The following is a 24,636-nucleotide window of genomic DNA, read 5'->3' as shown; positions in this document are numbered from 1 at the left end:
TCTGGTGCCTAGACCAATACCTAAGGGTGCTTCTCAGCCACACTTTCTCTCTACGTCATTTACTCTCTGGATTTTTATAATTTTTAGCGTGAATGCTTTATTAATGTGAAACAGAAATTAGTGCATGTCAATGGTGAACTCTGTCCAGTGGTTGATTTAGAAGCCCTTTAGCAATTGCTGGTACACTTTTGGCCCCCAGTTAGCATGACTGGCGACTGGTCTACCCTCTAGGTCTCTTTACTTATCAAAAGCAAAGAATTTAGTAATTGAATCCCTAGATTAATTATATGGTTGTACAAATGAAGGTGGTACATTTCTTGACTCCTAAGACATACTAAAATTTTAAGTCTATTTTGCAGTAGTTGATATGTTAGAAAATTACAGTTTCTTTGTTGGCATATTGCACAAGTAAGTATTTGTGAACCACAGTGTCTAGGGCATTTACTTAAATTGCCTTTTTGGAAAATAATTCGCTGCAAAGTCCAAAAGGCATTCACTGTGTATACTGTGTGCCATTCTCCTCCTCCCCACCCCTTTGCTCTGTTGTTGGCTGCTTTGGTGTAAGAGACCATGGTCCTTACACCATGTGAAATTTCTGGCTTTCTGGATTGAAACATGTTCAGGCTCTGATATATACTTTAACTCGGGATTGCAGGAACAGTTACTAAACTAGAAAGGGTAGCAGTAGAGGGCTAGGTTATAGATATTGAACTTAAAGTGATTTTGTTTTATTAGTTTGTTTGTTTTGGCATTTATTTGCTTTTTCAGTATGACTTTGTATACTATCCTCTTGACTATAACATTTCCATGGTTTTCCTTGCCAGAGTCCATCACACGAAAGCCAAGTATTTGGTGTTACACTCAGAACACAGCGCATGGTTTTGTTTTGTGAATTCACATAATACAGTGAAAACATTGTTCTGACAAAATTAGAATTTGCTTTCGGGCAAAAATCAATAAAGCACTTTAATCGGCTTGGTTGTATTTGGGAAATACATAGGCGTCAGCCTTCAGCACCCTACTTCTGCTCCAACCCGCCTGGAGCAGCAGAAAGGAGCAGGGTTCTCAGGGAGTAAATGTAAAGGTTTGATTAAACTATAATTAAGTTTCAAAACAGTTAGCTAAGAACTATGAATAAGATGTGTCTTTACATTGTTTGAGCAACAGAAAGCTAGAGCAAATGAAACTTTATAGTGTGGTTGAAAATATTACATGGAAGAAAATCTCAGAATGACTACCACAAACGCTCACACTGAGTTAAATTCATACACACTAGTTATTTCTCCCTTTTAACTTTTAAAAAAGGTAATTCTTTTAAAAATGAATGTAAGTGAATGTTTGCAGAACAAGGTCTGGGGTAACTGACTGAACAGCCAATCAGCAGCTTCCCTGCAGCTTAAGAGCACAAGTAAAATGGCTCAAGGCCCAGAGTACTTCACCAGGATGCTGGAGATGGCTGAGCACAGTAGGCCTCCAGTCTTCATTTGACTGAAGACTGACTGCAGCCCTGAGAAAATGGATTCCCTGAGGATTCAGAGCAGCTCACCTCCCAGGCCCATGCTTGCTTATTTCTTAGTCTTTCCCTGTGACTTTCCTTTAAAATAGTTGCAGCTTGGTTTCAGGGGCCTCAAATGAGCAGAGTGTGTTTCAGCTGACAGATTCATGCCAGCCTTTTGAGGGGGCTCCCGCTCCCGCTGGACTCAGGGTTGTGCTTTTTTGCACAGGCTCTGTATCATACTGTCGGCCTATGCCAGTTAGCCGCTGTCTCCTGTCCTTCCTCCTTCCTGGGAACCTGAGCTCTTTGAGGGAGCACTTGGACTCAGTGTCAGACCTGTTGATGCGGACCTCTGACCTCTAATCATTTCATATGGTTCCCTGCTAATTTTACCTATAGTGTTTTGTTTTGTTTTTCATTGTTGTGACTTGGTGAGTGTTTAACATCTTTCTCTGGAATCATAGTGTTTGGGCTTCCTGATCTTTATAAGGCAGTTAGTCACCCCACCACCATATTTACCCTCTCCTTTTCCTCCTTCTACATATCTGACTTGGAAAATGCATGTGGCCGTGTTATGCCACATCGTCCTAAATGGATTAGAGACTGTGATCTTCTCTTGACTGATCTCTGAGGACTCTGTAGATCAGAATGTTACCTAGTTCTTCAAGGAGAACATTCTTACACAATATATATGTTGTTAGACATCACTAAATATATAATAAAAAGTATGCCATGTTCTCAAAGGATAGTGGCACAGAGCCAGAGCTGAGTGTGGGCCACCTTCATCCCTCCTGGCTGGTTTGAAGGCGGTGCAGGTCTGGTGGTAGTTTGTGTTCCTTTTTTATGTTAAAGTAACAAGTCTCTCCTGGTTTATTTTGACCTGGTCATGATGTGTCCATTCCACAAACTCTGTTATGCACAAAAGTGCACAAAATGAAGATAAAGTGCCTCTCTCCAGCCTGACAAAAGCCATTCCTTTGCAGAATGGTAGCTGTAGTGAAAGTAAATAAATGAATGGACAGCAATCACAGCCTAGTTGATGGAACTGTTCAATTAAAGCACAGGCATTTACATGGTGTAATTTCCCTAAATTGCCAATGAGCCCCTTTAGACACAACCAGTGTTCAAATTGATTTCAGCATTGATTTTGGCTGAAGCTGATAAATTTCTGCTTGTTAGTTAAAGTAATTTTGCAGAAGACTTTGTACTGCAGTATTGAAGTGTTCATTTAGCTGATGGTTAAAAGAGGAGTTATTTACAGAGGCCTCTACTGTTCTTCTGAGATGGGACAATTCCCCAATCATCTTTTACTTTTAATTTTTTAGGCTTCAGTATACCAATCAATAGGTGATTGAAACTGATTAAAACTTATCCAACCAGCTGCCTATGGCAGTTTAATTAGAAGCCGGGTGATTCTTAAATTAAACGTCTTGTTCTCCTCATCACATTGCCGTCTTCCAGAAGAGTGAGGGGCTAACAGTGCTGAAAACTTAAAACTTCAGCTTTGGAAGATAGCAGCTCATGGGGGTGAAGCTGCCTAAGAACGGTTCCTCTGGCAGTCCAAAGCAGACACAGGCTTAGGGGCCTAGAAGGGGTGCTTTTGCTTTTAGGTAAGAGGTAGCCTGCAGTGAAATGCAGACAAAGGGCCATCTGTTGGTGCTTTGTCTTACTGCATATGGCAGTGGGTGCTGGGGCTCAGTTGTAACACACAGTAGGTGTGAAAGAGCTAGCAAAATAATCTCCGGCTTTGACACTCTCAGTTCAAATAGTTCTCATTCTGTTTTGAGGTCTCAAGTCAAGTCAGTCTGCACTGAATGGTAAACAAGCGTTTTCATGTAAGGCCGAGTTGACTTTTCAGCAACCTTGTGAGCAGGATTGTAGCAGAGACTTTGTCGCCCCCACTTCTGAAGCTTCCCCACACTCGTTTTATCCAGTATAAGACAGTGTCTTGGTTTGTAATGGAAGCAGGTTGATATTTCTGTCATAAGGGACATATTACATCTGGCACTACAGGGAAGGGAATAAATGGCTCACTTTTCAGAGGTGCATTTACTCTTTGACCCACTAGGGTACTATTTAGTGTTCTAGAAGAGGTAATTTAGTAAATTGCACCCCAGTGGCCTGAAAAAGTTAATGCAACCCTGAAAAGTGAGGCATTCGATCGATTTCTTCTATTGCTTTTTAAAAATCAGCACCAGCCATATCCAGAGAGCCTGGAAGACTGCTGGAAAGAGGCAGCCAGTTCAGGCTCACACAAAGCTCAGGCTCGGCTTCCGAGGCCCCAGATCCACTTCCTGCTCCATGTTTATCAAACAGAAATCTGAAGCTGCCATTAACCTCGCCAGGTCTTGACTCCTTGGCTGCAGAATGGCTAAGACACCCCCCTGACAAGTTCTTGTACAAAGCAGATAGCCTCTATATAAAAATATTTCCTGGCCAAGCTTTCCTCTCGTGCTCCCCACCCCCAGCTCCCAGTGCCAGCAGGTCTGGGCTGCCCTCAGCCTTGGTTGGAGAAGCTTGTTTTCCAAGTGGGCAGCAGCCAATGGAGAGATGCATGACTGACCAGAGTCCTAAGGAGAGACCGAGTGCTCAACCCCAATGGGATGCCTGTGTTAACCCCACCGCCAAGGCCTATGGGATGTCAGAGCACGGGAGGGGTGCTGTGAAGTGCTGGCTTCTGGATGTGACATGGCTGTGGTGACCATAACTCACAGCAGCTGTGGTCACCAGCACAAGATCGGGCCAGCCAAACCTCTGGCATAACTGAGGTAGGATAGGTGCCGTGCAGGCTTACTGAGGAGCTCTTGACAGTAGACTCGGTCACTCTTTGAGGGTGCATTCACTGGTAGGTTGCCATGCTGCGGTGGTTGGCCCTACACCCATGCACATGGGCAGCAAGCTTAACTGGATGTGTGGGTTAGGAAAAAAGAGAGATGAAGATTGAAGGTAGAAATGGGAGTACACACGGCCATATTTCATTGTATACATGGATGAAATTCTCAAAATAAGGAAAAAGTTGAAAAGTTTATAACACGTATGTTCTAAACCATACACAACCGAATACTAAGCCCTGACAGAAGGATTTCTGAAGTACCCATCTTTGTGGGCAGTTTGGGAGAAGTGATTCTCGGCTGACTCTACAGGGAACTGAGTAGCAATTACCCCGTACTCAAGGTCTTCCTGCAGAAGGCCCTATCTGGTCCATCCTCAGAGTGCTCCTATTTCCCCTCATGCATTGCTTAGCCACTCAACTTCCTTCTCCTGCTGTGATGTCTCTTGCTTCCCTGCTTTGCCCATTGCCTTCCTTCAGATCCTTTGATCGAGAGTTCACCGTGACGGGAGCTTCCCCTATCTCCAAGGTATTTAGGCCATATATTAAAAGACATTACTCTAGTTAATGTGGAGAGTGTTAAGGCTCGAAGCAGGATGCTTCAACTTACGGAAGAAATATGGAAGCCTGATGACATTAACTTCGGGGGAGGTATGAGGAGAAAAGGGGTGTTTCACCCAACTAGACAGAGGAGCGAACAGGAGGCTGCTCTCATCTTTCTCTGACTGAACATCTTTTTAACCCAGCCAACTTCCCAGTGTCTTATGTTAGGTGGATTTATGAGGACTATATACAACCAATATCTTGAAATTAATGTCTGTAACCTAATGACATGTTTGGTTTGGTATGTAAACAGTTGGGGGGGGTGTTGCTTAAGCACAGATTACATTACACTTGGTAGTCAAGTTCTGTAAGGGGGTTTAGAAGGAAAGTTGGCATAGCTCACGATTTGAAGCTTCTCTCTACAACTGCTGTTTACTTTGGATTTTCTGTTCTAACAGCCAGAGCCTGGCTAATGTGTTTATCTATTATGGAAGGCAGCAACTGTCAATGTGGATTTCCCTGAGACTGTTTGATTTTTTTTTTTCTTCCTATGAATGGCTATGGCTAGTTTAGTATGCAACAGTACTCTTAAAATTCTCCAACTGACTATTATTCCCACACTCCAAAGAAAAGGACCAAACATTTTCATTGGCTGACCCCACAGCTACTTTGCATATGATTGCTGGAGATGCCATTGCAATTCAAAGATGACATGCAGAGAAATTAATGAAAATAAACTCATTTCTAAATGACTCTCAAGACAGCAGAAAGTGCTTGGTTTTGTCCATGTATTGCTCACGGGCAGTCATGCACTTCACTTCTTCCAGTAAGGAAGGGCTTGCTTTGTGTTGTATTGGCTTCAGATTTGGCTGCCTCATGAGTTTGGACTGCAGGGTCCCTTTCCATCAGGGACTGGTCCTGTGGGTGGCTCCTCAGGCCTTGGGATTCTGCCTCCTCTTCCCTTTCCTCCAGTTGTTCTTTTAGCCCAAAGGCTGTATGTGACTGGAAATGAGAAAACCTACTTCAGAGAAAGACTTCCATCCATTTTTAAAAGGTTTACATGGAATCACAAGAACTTTTATTTTTACTTTATTGGTTTTTGTTTGTTTTTTGAGACAATGTCTCCTCATGTTAGCCCAGGCTGCCCCAGACTATTTACCCTTCTGGCTCGGCCAGTGTAGCAGGTATGTGCTACCACACCTGAGTGAAACACACAGGTACTTTTTTGTAGCTAGAGTTTTCTTGCCTGGCCCACAGTCAGGACAAATCTCTCTCACCTGCCAGTCCCACAGCCGCTCAAACCCGACCAAGTAAACACAGAGACTTATATTGATTACAAACTGTATGGCCGTGGCAGGCTTCTTGCTAACTGTTCTTATATCTTAAATTAATCCATTTCTATAAATCTATATCTTGCCACGTAGCTCGTGGCTTACCAGCATCTTCACATGCTGTTTCTCATCGTGGCGGCTGGCAGTGTCTCTCTGACTCAGCCTTCCACTTCCCAGCTTTATTCTCCTCCTTGTCCCGCCTACACTTCCTGCCTAGCCAATGGCCAATCAGTGTTTTATTTATTGACTAATCAGCAACATATTTGCCATACAGAACATCCCACAGCACTTTTTAATAAATAAATAATCATCATTTAAACAGCAATTACACCATCTGTAAATATGGAAACTGATGACTCTACGTCATGGTGGTTTTAATGATGACTGCCATACATTTTGATAAGGGGCTATATTTAATAATTTAATCTGAATATGGAAGCTCTTAGTTAAGAGCTGTGCTAGTAAGAATGAAGAGTTGCCTAAGTAAAGTGGTGGCTAATCCTAAATCTCCTTTTAGGCAGTGGTTTGTCTTCTAATCAAACTTTTGGTCAAATCTCCCATGTTTCTCTTTGGTCCTACCTTCTGGCATCCAACCCTGGTCTGATGTATAAACTGGGAAGCTCCAAGGCTCTGGGAAGAAAGGCAGACATCTGGGGACCTACCTATCAGGGACATCATTGCCTGAAGAGCAGAGAACCTGTTTTATCATTCTGGAGAGCCGCCTCTGTCTCTGCAGGCAGCTAACACAGCGGCTGTCATTGTAACTTTTGTTTATTTTTATATTTTATTATTATTTATTTTTATTTCATGTGCATTCATGGTTTTGCCTGTGTATATGTCCGTGTGAGGATGTTGGATCCTCTGGAACTGGAGTTACAGACAGTTGTGAACTGCCGTGTAGGTGCTGGGAATTGAACCCTGGTCCTCTGGAAGAGCAGTCAGTGCTCTTAACCACTGAGTAAATAAGCCTTTTCTCTTTCTGTCCTACCTATCTGCCCTCTGAGACCCAGGAAGCAAAATAAGCACACACATACACACACACCGCCATCTACTTCCTGTTCTTACTGTTGTGTTCTCTATGACCAGGTGATTCCCGCCTGTTTGGAGAAATTTCCAACAATTGATAGCTTTCTTTAAAGAATTCACGGAGTGTTCCTCCCTCTTTTCACTAACCTTACCATAAGCTCTGTGGGAAGCAAACTCCTGTGGGCATAGTTTACACAACAAGCCTGCCAGCCCTCAGGTCAGGGGCAGAACTGTCGCTCAGGTGTTTCCTTTCTGTGACTCGGTCTGTGCTTGTGATTACTATTGAGGACTTTCTCCAAGGTAGGAGGAAAAGTGGGTGCTAAGGGTGTTTTCATGCTCATTTTTGGTGAGTTGATTGGCAGTTATAGCATCACGGAGTCATGCTCGAATATGAAGTGTTGGCATCAGGTTGTAGGTCAACGTCCCTGTCTTAAATTCCCTCTGGTGTCCCAGTCACCAGAGAAGCCAGATGCTCCCCAGAATAAATCCTCTTTGCACATGAATTAAAATAACTTTATTGAACTTATGTTGGGAAATTAACACGCAGGAAGTGCTGTAGAACTCAGATGTCTGCTTTAATTGTATAGGATTGCATGGGTTTTACCAGGAAATGCATGTTCAGCTTTAGGCTATTTATTTTGTAAGCAGGAGTCAGCTGGGAAGACTCACATTTTTGCGATTCTTCTAGAATTTGAAATTCTAAGCATAAATAATTTCAGTAAAGACTGTAAGATACAGATGTGGTTGGTCTTGTGCATGGTATGCACTTGCGTGGCAGTCCAGATGTGGGAATGTGAACACAGGTTTTCCTCTCTCTGGCCTCAGTTTAGATAGGGGCTGGAGAGATGGTTCAGTGGTTAAGAGCATTTGCTACTTTTCCAGAGGTCCTGAGTTCAATTCCCAGCACCCACATGGTGGCTCACAACCATCTGTAATGGGATCCGGTGCCCTCTGCTGACCTGCAGGCAGAACACTGTGTACATAATGAATCTTTAGAGAGGAAGCTGATCACCTTGCATCCCTGCCTTCTGTGCCCCTCAGCTCAAGTCCCTCTCACCCCTTGTGGGGGGACAACGCAACAGTTCGTCAGCACACCCTCAGTTTCAGTCTCACCATCCAGCAGCTAGTGCCCATTCTCAAATTAGCTTTCTGCTTCTATCTGTGCCTTCTACAATTTGGAGTGAAAGCCAGAGACTTCACCATGGCTAGGTGACATGACAGCCCAACTTCCCACAGCCTCTTTGGCTCATGTCTCTCAGTTAAGCCTGCTGCTCATTCTTCTTCCACACACATTTCCACCCTGGGCCTTTGAACTTGGCCCACTGCTTGCACAAAATGATGCATTAAGATGAGAAGGGGTGGTTGCAGTTAAGACGGTCTAAGGTTTTGACCTGGTTTGGAAAAGGGTAGAGAACAGTCAACTTTATATTTTGTTAAGTTTCTCAGATATAAAAATGGTGTAGGTGACATTAAAAAGTAGGCAGAGTAAAGGAGAGAGACGTGGGACAAATGAGTAGAGTGGTAGGAATAAATCCCAACTCTATCAGCAGTTATAATAAATACAAATGGAGATTGCCACTTAATAGATTAGTTAGATTGAGGGTTTTTTTTTAATATAGCTATTTGCTATTTTAGATTAGGTTACAAGAAATTGTGAAAACACAATAAAGTTGAAAGAAAAGATGGGAAGATCTAAGACAAACATAATAGTAGCAACAACAAAACCTTTTTCTCAAAAGCTTATGTATTGACATATGACAAACTAAAAGGCAAAAATGATTACTAGGGATTAGAAAGGACTGCTATATGATGGTATAAGGAAAGATGACTGACTTAGCAAAATATTTTGGGAGTTGTTTTTATTCATGTGTTTGTGTGTGACTGCCTGTCTATACATGTACCACATGGATGCAGTTGCCTGAAGAGGCCAGAAGAGGTTGTCATCCTTTAGAACTGGAGTAACACATGGCTATGGTCTACCCAGTGTGATGCTGGGAACCAAACCCAAGTCCTCTGCAAGTGTGTGTGGGGGGGCCAGTGGGGAGTGGCACACGCACTGTGTCATCCTTCCAGCCTGATAGGTGAAATCTTGGCACACAGGCCGAGTGTGTTTTTCTGATTGTGTATGGAAATGTACACCAATTAAGTTGAAAATATACACATACTTCTTTTTTTAGGCATACATTTTTTCAAAAAAAGAAAAACGAACAAAACCCGAATTATTACTAGGGCACAAAGCAAATCTCAGTCCAACCTGTAACATACAGCTCATGTTTTCTAGTAACAACAATTAGGTTAGCTGTCATCAGTAAGTTAAACACACTCAGATATTGGGAAGTGGAAATGCATACGTCTGAATAACTTATCAATCATGTAATACATCATAATAAAAATATCTACAATTGAACAGAAAAGGAAATGCCAAGTGTGAAATCAGGAGACACAGCTAAGTCATGCTTAGAGCAGGGCACTGGTCAGTTTAACACAGCTCAAGACACAACAAACAGGGGTAGAGAGTACACCCTAGAAATCAAAGAATTAGTCATGGAGTCAAGAAACAAGTCAACAAAACCAAAAGCTAGTTCCTCAATCTTAACAAAGAGAAGACATAAATAATAAAAATAGAACTGAAAAAGCAAACAGAATTCTACATAGAGCAGAGATTTTTAACAGAGCACACACGCTGTCACACCTCTTTAATCTCAGCACTTGGGAGGCAAAGGCAGGTAGAGAATGCCAAGTAAACATTAGAGAAAGAATGGTCCTGACTTCTGGCGTAGGTACAAAGGCCCTGAGGCAGGAACATGTTTAGTATAGGGGAGTGATAACTAGAGATAAGAAAAGTTGTCAGAAACAGATATATGAGATAACCAGATTGTGAAATCCTCATAAGGACTTTGGATTCAGTAGTTAGAAATCTTCCTGGGAAAGGTGGTGGTGGTGGTAGTGGTGATGGTGATGATTGATGATGATGATGACGATGGTGATGATTGATGATGATGATGATGACAATGATGACAATGATGATGATAGCACCTACCTGTCAGATTATGGAATTAAATGTACGTGGATGACAGGATTCCCCCCCCCCCCCATTAAGCATAGAGCATCTACTATGGGCAAGCACTTGTGCTAAACATAAGAATAGAAAGATGATGATATGAGAGTACCATCATATGTATGCCCAGTGTGGCACACAGTGCAGGGACATCTTCTGAAGTGTAGTGGGGACCATCATATAAATTCACATTGATGTTGCACATATATCTATATATAGATAGATAGATAGATAGATACACACACATATGTATGTGTATGTATAATATATATGTGCATATGTATACATATCTACAAATGCATAGTTATATTCACACACAAATGTATACATATTTTCATGCATATGGATGCATATATTCCATGCATATGGATATATATGCATATGTATACTTTTTTTTGAAACCAGGTCTCATAGTACAGATTAACTAAAACTCACTGTGTAGCCCAGGTTGGCCATAAACTCATGATCTACCAGCCTCCTGAATGTTGGAGCAGCTTGCGCAGCCATACGAATGTATATTAAAGGAAACTACATGGGTGCTTCCTAGGGTAGCTTATGTTTTCTTGTTAACCCAAAGAGACTGAGACATTCTTTCTCACCTAGCAGAAGTTACTGTCAAGTGGTATTTCTGCTTTACAGTTGTGGTGAGTGAGTGAGATAGACACGGTCAACACAGATCTCAAGTCTGGTTAGAACAGCAAGAACCACTCCATATGCTCAGTCCTACCCTTGGCGTGTCTTTTGCAGTTTACACTCTTGGGTTTTCCTGAGCTTGCCTGTTACTCAATCTGGCTTTTGGGTGTTTCTGGTAAAGAAGGAAGGATTGGCCTGGACAGTTTTCTGCACTCTCTGCTAGTTCAGGAAACTCTGGTCTGACATTAAATGTTGACACCAACATCATTGTTCCCACACCTGAATTGTTCCTGACCAAGACAGAAAATAGGAGGGCTGAGAATGTTGCACAATGGGAGAGTGCTTGCTTAGCATGTTTGGGGACCTGGCCTTGAACCCAGAATCACAAAACAAACAAACCAACAAAACCCAATGTATTAGTCAGTGTTCTCTAGAGGAACAGAACTGATGGAATGAATTTATTGTTTTTACAGTGTGTGTGTGTGTGTGTGTGTGTGTGTGTGTGTGTGTGTGTGTGTATATGGTTTATTAGAATGACTGACAGGCTGTGGTCCAGCCAGTCCAACAGTGGCTGTCTACCAATGGAAGGTCCCACAATCCAGTAGTTGTTCAGTCCAAAGGCTGGATGGCTCAGCTGGTCTTCAGTACATGCCGGAATCCTGAAGAGGCTCTAATGCCAGTGAAGGAATAGACTTACCAAGCTTCCTTCATGCATGTCCTTTATATAGGCTGCCAGCAGAAGGTGTGGCCTAGGTCAAAGTGAATCTTCCCACCTCAAAAGATCTGGATTAAAAGTGGATATTCCCACTTCAAATGATTTAATTAAGAAAAAATCCCTCACAGGCTTCTCATATTCAAACATTTACACCAGACTATTCCATCTTGTGCCATCCCCAGGTGTCTATATTGTGTGTTCAGTTTTCCAGGGGGACTAGTCCCAAAAGGCAGGTGGAGCAGGCAGGGAGAAGCACTCAGAAATGCTTCATACAAGTGCTTCCTCCCTTCGCTCTTTGGAACAGGTAATTACTGTGGCAACAACAAACTAATTTGAAGCGTTAGCTGTTAATTAAAACATTGCAGAGGTGTATAGTTGTCTTTTGGTGTAACCAGAGCCTCCATTCAGACTTCATTAATCACTTTACAGTTAATGTGCTGAGGAAGGTCAAGACAATTGAGACGTTCTATCTGCCGAAAGTAAACAAACTCTTTCTCCAGGTAGCATGCTGATTGCAGAGTTGAGGGAGTTGGCTTAGCTCATGCCTGACTTTGCCTTTGTCATCCATTTCTCCCCGATGATTAAATGTGAAATCGGCCCTGTCACCAGACTGTAAACCAAGCCACAAGGCTTCTTTATTGCTCGAAATGGAACCCAAACTTGCATGGATGAATTAGCGTGCGTCATAATTAAATCATCAAGTCTCTCTTTTAATTCACTTGGAAATGGGAGACCTTTCTTTTGGGAAAGAGATCGGCTTTCTTGACAAGCTAATTAAGTTGCCAAACTACCCAGTGAGGTGTATGTATGCTGGGCTCTCAGCTAATCAAGTTCTTATCGCCACAGCTGGTCTCAGAAGTCCATGTGTTGCCCCTTGTTCAAAGTACCAACACTGCTTTCCCCACAGCTTCAGATTTCTTGTCATCAAACTTTAGTCCTTGGCTAGTGATCTAATACTCAGTGTTTTAAAAAGCTGAAGTTGGAAGCATCTATGATATACCAGTGGAAATAATGTTATTATTTAAGCTTATATATTGAATTATTGATATTTACCTGGAAAAAGCATCTAAATTCCTCACATATATTTTAAAGGACATAGACCAACAACTTCTGCAGCCACTGGGGAAAATATAGTATGTACTATATACTAGTATAGTATAAGTGGACACTGGCGCTGTCCACTCACATCTCAGCCACTAACAGCATGATAGGAAAGTTTAAATCCTCCATGGAGTTGCATGATGAGAATATGTGAAATCCTCCAGGGAGCAGATGCAGTTCTTCCCAGTTCTTTTGGGTTTGGTACTTTTATGGGTTTGCAGTTACAATACCTGCTTGTGTTACATAGCTCATTTAAAATTTTTATGTAAAATTGTTTATATCCCAATAATGGTGAGAATATGTAGTTCATGCAGTGTGTATGTAAAAGGCCCCATTTCATTTATACACATTAGGTCTTGATAGAAAATGATTTTATTTCTGCAAATCTCAATTTCTTACTTTCCATAAATGAATGAATGAATGCTTGCTTGCTTGCTTCCTTCTTTCCTTCCTTCTTTCTCTTATGCTGGTCATCTAATACTGTACATTATATATGCTGGACAAGAAAGTACTCTACCACTGAGGTATAGCCTCAATCCCATTAATATTTCTTAATCTAGGTTACGTTATTTCAGTGTATCTGAATGTCTTAATTACTTTTTTATTATGGTGATAAAACACCATGACCAAGGCAGCTTTAAAAAGAAAGTGTTTCATTCATGGCTTATGATTTTAGAAGGATAGAGTCTATGATGATAGAGTAAAGTTATGGCAGCAGAAACAGCTGAGAGCTTACATCTTGATCTATAATTTGGAAAGGCAAGACACACTGAGAATATTCAAAGCCTGTCGCAGTGACACATCTCTTCCAACAAAGCCACACTTCCTAATTCTTCCCAAACAGTTTCACCAATTGGAAACATTGAAACTTATGAGCCTTTGAGGGCCATTCTCATTCAAACTCCACACTGAGCCTACTTCCCTGTTTAAGGGGAAAATGAGCCACATGCTCAAGCCATAGCTGTATTTCTTATGAAAAATTATATTAAAAGCCATAGTCAGAACTCATCCTGTGACTGGTGATTATTTTGATAAAATATAGCGATATAATTTCTCTGTTTATGTACCTTAAAGAAAAGCAAAAACCTTCCTTTTGCTGCTTATACATGACCACAGACACACACAATGCCACAACAAGGGAATGACCACAGACACACACACAATGCTACAAGGGATCCAGGGCCAGAAAACTGAATGACCACAGACTCATACAATCCACAACAAGGGATCCGGGGCCAGAAAACTGAATGACCACAGACTCATACAATCCACAACAAGGGATCTGGGGCCAGAAAACTGAATGACCACAGACACACACAGTCCACAACAAGGGATCCGGGGCCAGAAAACTGAATGACCACAGACACACACAATCCACAACAGGGGATCCGGGGCCAGAAAACTGAATGACCACAGACACACACAATGACACAACAAGGGATCCGGGGCCAGAAAACTGAATGACCACAGACACACACAATGACACAACAAGGGATCCAGGGTCAGAACTGAATGACCACAGACACACACAATGACACAACAAGGGATCCAGGGTCAGAACTGAATGATCACAGACACACACAGTCCACAACAGGGGACCCAGGGCCAGAAAACTGAATGACCACAGACACACACAATCCACAACAGGGGATCCAGGGCCAGAACTGAATGACCATAGATACACACAATCCACAACAAGGGATCCAGGGCCAGAACTGAATGACCACAGACACACACAGTGACACAACAGGGGATCCGGGGCCAGAAAACCTGACAGAGTTTGAAGGTCTAGTTCTGCTACCGTGCACTTGGGCATTGGGCAAACTGCTTAACTTCCTCATGCTTCAGAACTCTATCTTTAAGAGGAGAGTAATAATAACAGTGTGACTTTTGAGCAGTATTTTAAGATATATAATCATTTCATAAACCATTTAGCACCACAGAAATACGCGTTGCTAGCATGGGCCATTTGCCTTGAGAGCACCAGGTATATCCCCATTGTTGCAGAAATGTGTGGGTTGACACTGTGTCCTTAGCCACTCTGTAGGTTACCTAATGATGTCAAGTAACTTTGTTTCTTTTTTATCTTCCTACAGAGCATATCATGTCCCAAGTGGGAAAATTTTAGCTGTAAAGGTAAGCATTGGATATATTTTATGTATATTTTATGCAAATTTGTATGTGTCTGAGTGTGTGTGTGAATATGTGTGAGTGTGTGTGTGGTCCATGTGATATGCGTACACATGGAAATCAGAGGAGGATGCTGGGAGACTTGTGCTATCACTCTCTTCCATATTCCCGTGAGACAGGGTCTCTCACTGAACCTGGAGCTAGGTCCTCCTGTCTCCTGTAGATGTAACCAACCTTCTTATTAAATAAGAAACACAGAACCAATGCAAAGAAGAAAGCCAAGAGGTCAGAGCTAAGAGCTAAAACCTTACCCTTCCTCCTGCGGTGGTCCTACCTCTCCGAACCAGAACTACTTTCTGTGTTAAAGTCCTTATATAGAATTTCTGTTCTGCCTTCTCATTGGTTGTAAACCCAACCACATGACCGCCTCGTCACGGCCTGTCTGTATAGACCTCCAGGTTTTCCATGATTGGTATTGAGATTAAAGGCATGTGTATCCAATAATCCCTGAACACACAGAGACTTACCTAGCTCTGCCTACCAAGTGCTGGGATTATAAGCATACGCCACCACTGCCCTACTTTCCTATGGCTTGCTAATAGCTCTGACTCCTGGGCAACTTCATTTATTAACATACAAGTAACATTTTAATATAAATAAAATATCACCATAGTCTCCTCCCACCCACAGTGCAGGAATGACAGCATGCAGTCATGCCTGTCATTTTACCTGGGTACTGGGGATTTGTGCAACAAGTACTCTTGCCTGCTGAGCTATCTCCTCAGCTCTGTGTTGTGAAATTCTTGGTGTTCTATGGTTTCCTTTCCCTCTCAGCTTACGTCACCGGTACATGAACACACTTTCCAACAGCAGGCTATTTGTTGACACACTGGTCTGACTCCCCTGCAGTCTCGCAGTGACCTGCCTTTACAGACACACTCTCTGCTCTACCTGTCAGCTAGTGACTTCTTGCGTGTCACCCCCTGTCTCTGGTCTCTGGGCCTTTGGCAATGGAAGGTTTTAGTTTTTGAACAGCTGCTGCTTGCTAGGTGTCACTCTTTGTGTTTTAAACAGTTATCTTTAATCCTGAACTCTGAGGTAATTCTCAGCCATTTTTAGATTTGAAGAAAGTGGGACTCATAGAGCTGATTTGTCCAAGGTCATTTGGGAGAGGCGGGTGAGGATTTAAATGATGTCCATCTGACTCCGTAAAGCTGACTTCCTCCAGGTGCTGTACAGCTTTTGTACAAATGACTGCTTTTCAACCCTCTGTTCTCTACCAGCCTTTCAAAGTTCATCTCCAAGACGCCTTTGTAACTCCCTCCACAGTGAGAAACTGCCCTCTTTCCCAAACATTTCAGTTTGTCTTTCTGTGTCTTATATCTTAAGGAAACTAAGAATTTGCATAATGATTATTCCATTTTTATTAGAGCTAAACTAAAACTAAGGCTCAGATCTGGATTCTAGTGCATTCCAGGATTCCCTTACTGTCTCACACCTAGTTCAGCACCTACATCCCATGTGGCATCGTGAGGTCTGGTTTTAATAACAGCCTGTGTGAGGAGGTCCAGCAGCACTCTCTTGGGAAGCCTTCTTTGAAACTCTAAGCAAATTATATCTACACAGGCGCAGCTTGGGAGACGCCATTGAGGTCATTGTAGGCTCACATTCTACGCAGGAGGAAGAGGTCCAGAGAGTTCCTGGATTGGCCCTGTGGGGATAAGCTGTATCCCAGCCTTCCCCTCCGTTAACCTACACTGAATGATCTCCGTGTCTCCCCTGAGCTCCCCTTTGATGAGAGCACCCACGAACTGAGCAGGGTTTTCCTGTCTGTTCAGTTATTTGTTCTTCTGATATCAGAAGTCTTTATATTTAAAGACAGTCAAATCTTGGTTTAGTTATGCCAAGAGAGGAAGAGAGCATCACTACAAATGATCCAGAATCCTTGGCCTTGTCAATACAATATAACATTTTCATAATTGCATACATTTTAAGTTGTTTTGCATAGGCTAATAGTAAGATTCATGGGCACAGTTATTTAACTGAGCATGGCAAAGGACTAGCAGCTGCTCTGGAGAGGATTAAAGGTCACTCTTTTAAGAATATACTTGGATTCAATTCCCAGCACCCACATGGCAGCTAACAACTGTCTGTAACTCCAGTTCCAGGGGATCCAACACCCTCACACAGACATACATGCAGGCAAAACCACCAGTGCACATAAAATTTTTAAAAAGAATATGCTTTACAAAATAGCTTAGGTTTTCACTATATGAGAACAGCTGGAGTTTGCAAATAAGCCGTTCTCTAGGCTGGACCTTTGAACTGCACTTTCTAGCAAGACCTGTATTGTGTTTGCAAACTGAGTCAAATGGTGATTGATTTTTGTGATAGACTTGTGTTGCATGAATCCTAAATGGTTTTATAGTAAAAACCTGGAGACAGATATCAGGGTGAAAGCTGAAAGATCAGAGAAGCAAAGCAAGCCACAGCCACCACCTCTTACCTCACCAACTCCTCAGCCTGTGATCACGCCTGAAAGAGAGAGTTCCTGTCTTCTCCCGCCTAATATTCCTTTCTCTGCCCAGCCATATCACTTCCTGTCTCAACCTTCCTAGTGCTGGGATAAAAGGTGTGGGATCCCAAGTGCTGGAATTAAAGGTGTGTGCCTTGAACTCAGAAATCCAGATGGATCTCTGCCTCTGCCTCCCGAGTGCTAGGATTAAAGGTGTGTGCCACCACTGCCTGGCCTCTATGGCTAACTCTGTGGCTATCTCTGTCTGTCCTGATATCTTCAGGCAAGCTTTCTTAGATTACAAATATATCACCACAGACTTGATCTTGGTAACCAAAGCAAAAATCATATAGATTATACAATGGTTATAATGGGATATAATGTACCCTGTCTTCAAAACAACCAAAATGGCTCATTAATTCTTAGAAATTTGTTATTTAGTTCCAAATATTTGGAAAATTTCTAAGTATTTTTCAGTTATTGACTTCAGGCCAATGAAGTCAATAACTGAAAAATTTAATTCCAATGTTGTCTAAAACATATTGTGTAATTGGAATTACCATAAATTAATTTGGCTCAAAATATGATCTTTGTTGGTGAATCTTCTCTGTGCACATAAAAAAAAAATCTACAATCCAAAGAATATGAAAAGTGTTATGTAAACCTTTGTTAGATCAAGTTGGCTTTTAATATCTTTCATATCTGAATTGATTTTTTTAACTTATTCTATTAATTACTGAAACTAGAGTGTTAAAATCTCCAACAACAGTTGGACCTTGGTCTGTGTTATGAATTATTGTGATTATTGTGCAGGGGAACCCCCAAGGGTATCCCGCACATGCCCAGAAACATGCTGGGCAGATGCATGCCATGTGGGCATGGCGGTGGTGGCGGAGGCCAGTAATTTACAACCCAGACACTGCATCCACGTGGAGAGTTTGTTATAATAGAGAGATGAAGGAAAGACATGATAGGAAAGAGAGAGACAGAGAAAGAGAGAGAAAAAGAGAGAGGAGTTGAAGGTGCACACCTCGTGGGAGGAAGAGCAGAAGAGAGAGAGGAAGGGGAGGAGTTTCTCCTTAGAATGAGGCTTTTACGTCAGGATGCAAGTTGGCGCCAAGGGGTGGGATTTCAAGGGGTGGATCAGAATATTAACATTCCTCTGTTTTATTATAAAAGAGGTGAGTTATGGAGCAAGTTGGGGAACAAGGGTGCTAAATTCTCGAGGCTACTTCAAACTGACAAGGGGCAAAGTGGGGCTGTGGGGGGGACTGGGAGTCACGCATGGCAGACAAACTCAGAAATGTTCCTTGAGGGAGCTGAGGAGGCAGGTTGCAGCCGTGGTATTCCAGGAGCTTGGTGGAAAATGGCATGCTAAATCAGGAGTATAGAAGCCATAGCATCTGCTATTTCTCTGGAGGTCAGGTGGGAACAATGAATCTGCAAAATATGCTCCAAAAATAGGTGGGGTCAGAAATGGGCTCTGGAGATTGTTAGTTTTCATCAGATCAGATTTGTTGATGCAGTAACAAAACTTTTCCCAGGAACCTGTAGGTATCTGAAAGACAGCTGGAACAGATTTACATCATGGCAAAAGGGTTAAAAATCCATTTAAGGACTCTTAAGAACTCTTTGTAGTCAATGTTCTATCATTTTATCAAAGCTGCATTTATCAGTATTAAAAATTTGAAACTCTGGAGTTATATCTGAAGCCAGTCTATCCTGTACCATGAAGTCTATGAATGAGGCATACCTGTCTGTAATTGGAGAGTATATATATATCTGAGAAGGATAAATTTAAGAAGTGAGAAAGCTTTCCAGCTACCTAGGCAGCAATCCCAAGTCTCTCCATGGTCATTGGGGGGACAGAAGCCCCAAAGGCAGTACTTGTTCAGCAGATAGGCCCAGAAGATCTGACAGATTTTTTTTCTGTGGAGTAGAAATTTGGGGAGACTGACCCACCTTGGCTTTGCAGTATGGGGCAATTGGTCCTCCATTGTTCCACTTATTCACAGTCTGGACAGAATCTCATCTTTTTGCTGTATGGCTGGCCTTGCCATGGGAGCTTCCGGGCGGGTAGAAGTTCTTCTGTGGTCATCTGTCTTCTTGAGGAGATACAGGATGCTGCCAGGAGCTGGCATGTCTCTTTATCATAAAAAAAGCTTTTATATTAAATGCCATATTCTCAGATCTCTACAGGTGTTTGAGGACTGGGGGAACAAAATCTGTTAAATGTATTTATAACTTTGAGAGCATATATATGACTTAAATCTGAGTATACAGGTTTCCCAGTTAGTTACAGCTTAATGAAGTTAGCAAGGACAAGGAGGTTCACATTCTTAAGCCTGAATAGACTTTGAGTAAGGAGAGACATTCTTCAAGCTGTTGGCAGTGATATCTGAATCTATTACCATATTTTAAGGCCCTGTAGCTATAGTTCTGATCTTTGAGTACAGCCAGATTATAATCCTGAATTACTTATATAGAAATAATTATTTCTTAAGCTGTTTCCTGAGAAGGCAAAGAAGAGTGACAGGGGAAAGACCCCAAGGCTGAATGAGAACAGGAGAAAGGGGGCTTGTGAGTCAGGGTGTGGCCCAACTCTGAGAAAAGGAAAAGGACCCTCTTGGTGGACTCTATGCCAGGGTTTCCGTCCCTAACCTAGCCCTCCAGCCTGTCCTAGGAACAGGGAGCACAGGACAATGTATTTTCCATAGCCGCTTCAAGCTGAAACAGGGTCAGGACTCTGGCTATTTAAAGGTGAGGAGGGAACCCAGGCATGTGGTCATCAGACCTGGCTGTAGAGGCAGGGAACAATTACGTTTGGCTGGGCTGGTCCACATCACATAGACAAGAGTCTCTGCTGACGTCTGTAGCAGGGGAAGCAGTGCAGGTTGTGGTCCACACTGTTGCTCTGATGTGTCTGCCAGCCTGCTGAAATATAGACTAGAGACGGGAGTTAAAATTTATGAATTTATTTGGAGCCTTTTGGCTCATGGTCTTAGTGATTGAAAAGAGGAGGAGTCCCAAGACCAGGAGAGAGAAAAATACCATCCTTAGGGATAGACAAGTGAGGAAAAAATAAAGGTTTTAGATAAATTGGTATTATCAATCAGTACTGAAATCCAAATTGTAAAAAAGCAGGTAGTGAGTAGCCAAGGAAATTTTAAAATCCTGAGCTTGTGACCCAAAGCGTATCAGAATTGTATTAATGTTAAAATCTGAAATTTAAAATCTTAATATAATGATACTGCCTGCATGTGGTTCTGCTGATGCCTTGGAGGGGAGCACATCCGTCTCCAGGCCCTGCCCACATGAGTGGCTGCAGAGAAATGAACACCATGACTAGACTTCTGCCCCACCCAGATGGCTAGAGCCTAAGAGAGGCAGCTAGGGAACACCAGGCCAAGGCCAGAGGACTTTTCCTTGGCCCCTAAAATAATAGTGAAACAATGCGCCTCAGGAGGCGATTCCCTAAACTTCCTCTATACTGAAGGCCTGAGCGCTGGGTGCCCCGCCCATGCTGCCCTTAGTAAAGATGGTGGTGAAGTCATGTGACTTGCCTGTTTTGACCTTAGCCAAGATGGCAGCTAGACCATGTGGTTACCCTTATTTAAGAGGGCGCCTTGATCACGTGATTGCCATTATTTAAGATGGCGCTGCCTGATCATGCGATCGCCCCTATCAAATATGGCGCTTGACCATATGTTAATGTGGGTTTTTCCCCCCCAAAATAAAGTGAGCAGATAAGGAACAGATAAGTTGAAACATTTAAAAGTCAGTCAGAAAGAAATATAGATGGCCACATCGATTATACATTTCCATTCTCACATAGGAAATAGGCTTTGTGAAAGAAAGAAGGAGAAGTAACAGCGCAGTTGGGCAGGAGAGAGAGGATCCCCCCCCCCCCCCCGCTGTGGCATGGTGCCAGCAGCCGCAGGGGAGTAAGCCCAAGCCATTGGTCAGCAGCAGTGGTGGGGCAGGGGGCCATAGGCTTATTTTTCCACAACGAGGTATAAGGCCCAGCGGACTGACCTCCAGCATCCCAGAGGGACAGCAAGGGCCAATGATAACGGTGCCAGATAGCCAATCATCACAAAGGCTATGGGCCATGGAATTGAGAGGACACAAGCCATCACCATATGCCATCACATAGGGTTTGGGGCCGAAGGGCTATGAGCCTGAAAAATGTGGTACCAGGGAGCGAACCGAGAGGAATCCTCACTTGTGGGAAAATGGCCAGAAGGGAAGGGAGGAATCTTACCGATCCAGTAGGGTTAAGAGTCCCCAGCAGTGCTCAGCCTGAAAAATGGCAGGTGGTACAGGATCCCAGAGCTCCTCAGGCTGCCGTGGGCAGGAGAAAGCAGTAGGATTGCCTAGCAACATTGGGCGCCAATGTTATGAATTATTGTGCAGGGGGACCCCTAGGGTATCCTGCACATGCAGGGAGACATGCTGGGCAGATACAGCAGTGGACTGGGCAGATGCACGCTGTGCAGGCATTGCGGCAGAGGCACCCAGTAATTCACGACCCGGATGCGGCATCCACATGGAAAGTTTATTATAGTAGAGAGATGAAGAGAAAGATAGGAAAGAGAGAGACAAAGAAAGAGGGGGGGTGTGCACTTCATGGGAGGAAAAGCAGAAGAGAGAAAGGAAGGGGAGGAGTTTCTCCTTAGAATGAGGCTTCTACGTCAGCACACAGAGCAGCGCCAAGGGGTGGGATTTCTTAAATTTCCATTGCTCTCTGTCATTGTTTTTGAAGATGTGCTATTAGTTTCAACAGGGTTCTTATCATTTGGATGAATTGGCCTCTTTGTCTTAATGCAGTGACTGTTTTGTTCATGGCAGTCTGTGCTCTGAAATCCATATTGGCTATTATTAATATAGCTGCAGCATCTAGATTTCTGCTAATGTTGCCCTTTTACTTTGAACCTAGCACGTCTCTATATTGGAAATGAGTTTCTTGTAGACAGCATGTAGTTACATCTTACTTTATAATCTAGTCTGATGATCTCCACTTTTTAGTTAGAATGTTGGAACCATTTACATTTTCTGTCATATGATATGATTGGATTTATATCTCTTGTTCTGATTTCCGTTTGTCCTGGTTGCGTACCCATTCTCCCTCCTCTGTTTTTAATGGTTGTCTAGAGTTTGTAGCATCCATCTTTATCTTCATATAAGATCCTTACCATAGAAGCTGTGTTAGTACGTGCTCTGTTGCTGTGAAGAGACACCATGACCAAGGCAAGTGCTTAGCAGAGGAAGTGTTGAACTGGGACTTGCTTAGTTTCAGAGGATTAGTCCATGACCATCACTAGATGTAGGAACCTGCCTGGGCTTTTCTTTTGAATTTGAAAGATCTTGCTCCAGTGTTGGCTTTGTATTTTCCTGCGAGGTGCTGGCTGTCCTTTGCGTTCATTGTTCTGTGTGTCCCCTCACCTAGCTTCTCGGGCTGCTGTTCTGAGCTCTTTCTGTGTTGCAGGTTATGGTTACAGTTTACAGTACCCGGTTCTGCTGGGCTTGAGAGTGATTCTTTTTTGTATTCAATATGCTTGAGGTTTGCTGAAATTCTTGAATATGTGAGATTTCAGCTTTCATCCAATTTGGAACACCTTAACCTTTCCTGAGATCGTCTCCCACATTGAGAACTTGACCTGAGTATTCACCTCATTTCGGTCTTTCCCTGTGTTAGTTTTGAAATGTTTCCCCTCCAGAATCTTCAAATACACTGACCTTTTTCTCTTCATTGTCTAATGTGCTGTTCCTCCTGCCCAGTGTGGTTTTTTGTTTTTTGTTTTCATTTCAAATGTTCTTTTTTTTATCCCTAGAAGTGTAAGTAGGCCTTTTTGCTTTAAGAACAGTTTCCGTGTTTCCATGTTGTTCTTTGATGTGTCCAACCTTTTTTTTAAACCTTTAGAGTATATGGAATAATTATAACAACTGTGCTGCATAGTTTTATGTCAACTTGACACAAGCTTAAGTCATCTGAGAGGAGGGAACCTCAATTAAGGAAATGCCTCCATAAAAGTGGGCTGTAGGTAAGACTATAGGGTGTTTTCTTACTTAATGATTGATGGGGGAGGCCCAGCCCATTGTGGGTGGGGCCATCCCTGAGCTGGTGGTCCTGGGTTCTGTAATAAAGCAGGCTCTGTAATAAAAGCCAGGAGGAGCAAGCTAGTAAGCAGCACCATGTCCTCTGCATCAGCTCCTGCCTCCAGGTTCCTGCCCTGCTTGAGTTACTGTAATCATTTCCTCCAGTGATGTAGAGGTTTAAGCCAAAGAAACCTTTCTTCCCCAATTTGCTTTTGGTCATGCTGTTCCCTCACAGTAATAGTAACCTGACTAGGACAGAGCAGCCAACCATTGGACATAACTACCATTGCTGTTATGCACCTCGCTTCTGGATTACTTCCAGTAGATTCCTTTTCTCTTCATTTTGGATTGTATTTCTTTCTTATGGGATACTGACAGTGTAGCACAGGTAGCTAGATATTTTTGCATTCTGATAAATATGCTTAAAGTTTGTTCTGAGATATTAGTGACTTTGAAACAATCTGACTTTTTTTTTTAAGACTTACTTGAACTTTATGTAAAGGGCCAACCCAACAATCTGCCGGGAATGCATTTTCCCCATTCTGCTGAAGCGGGATTCCTGATTCTACCTGGCTGAGGGAGCACACACTGCAGGCTGCAGTGCTCTTTCCCCGGGTTCTTTCCCCTTGGCCCGGGTAATTTCCCCTTTCCATGTAGAGAGTACTAAAGGCTCCATGTTACTTCTGTACTGGTTTCTTTCCTCTGCCGTGACACACGCCTCAGGAAGGAGTTTAAGGAAGGGAGGGTTATTTTGGCACACAGTTGGAGGCTGTAGCCATCATGGCAGCAGAAGTGTGAGGTAGCTGGCCACTCTGCATCTGTGTGAGGAAAGAGATGAAAACTAGTACTCCGTTCCTTTTCTTACTTCTGTTTGGTCCAGGACCCCAGCCCATGATGATGCTGCCCACACTCAGGGTGGGTCTCCCATCTTAGTTAACCCAATCCAACTCCCTCACAGGCATGCCCAAAGGCTTGTCTCCTAGGTGATTCTGGACCTGTTAGATCAATCCGTATAGAACTATCAATGTCAACCATCATATGGCCCAGACAAACTGAAAACACTCTTGTGTTGCTAGAGTTTTCCTGCCTGGCCCACAGTCAGGACAAATCTCTCTCACCCGCCAGTCCCACAGCCACTCAAACCCAACCAAATAAACATA

The 24,636-nt window shown here is 42.9% G+C and overlaps 1 protein-coding gene across 2 annotated transcripts in view; it reads left to right on the top strand.

Moving 5' to 3' along the window:
• Positions 1-24,636, top strand: part of Map2k5 (mitogen-activated protein kinase kinase 5) — a 238,473-nt gene that overhangs the window by 65,818 nt on the left and 148,019 nt on the right. For both annotated transcript variants that reach the window (XM_059268067.1, XM_059268066.1), the window contains exon 9: positions 14,829-14,868. In XM_059268067.1, the coding sequence (XP_059124050.1) occupies positions 14,829-14,868 (40 nt within the window). The remainder of the gene's footprint in view (positions 1-14,828; positions 14,869-24,636) is intronic.

This window comes from Peromyscus eremicus, chromosome 7, assembly GCF_949786415.1.
Source record: "Peromyscus eremicus chromosome 7, PerEre_H2_v1, whole genome shotgun sequence".
In the NCBI taxonomy this organism is placed as follows: Eukaryota; Metazoa; Chordata; class Mammalia; order Rodentia; family Cricetidae; genus Peromyscus; species Peromyscus eremicus.
Note: the sequence above shows the minus strand (reverse complement) of the source record. Positions and strands in the feature narration are given on the sequence as shown.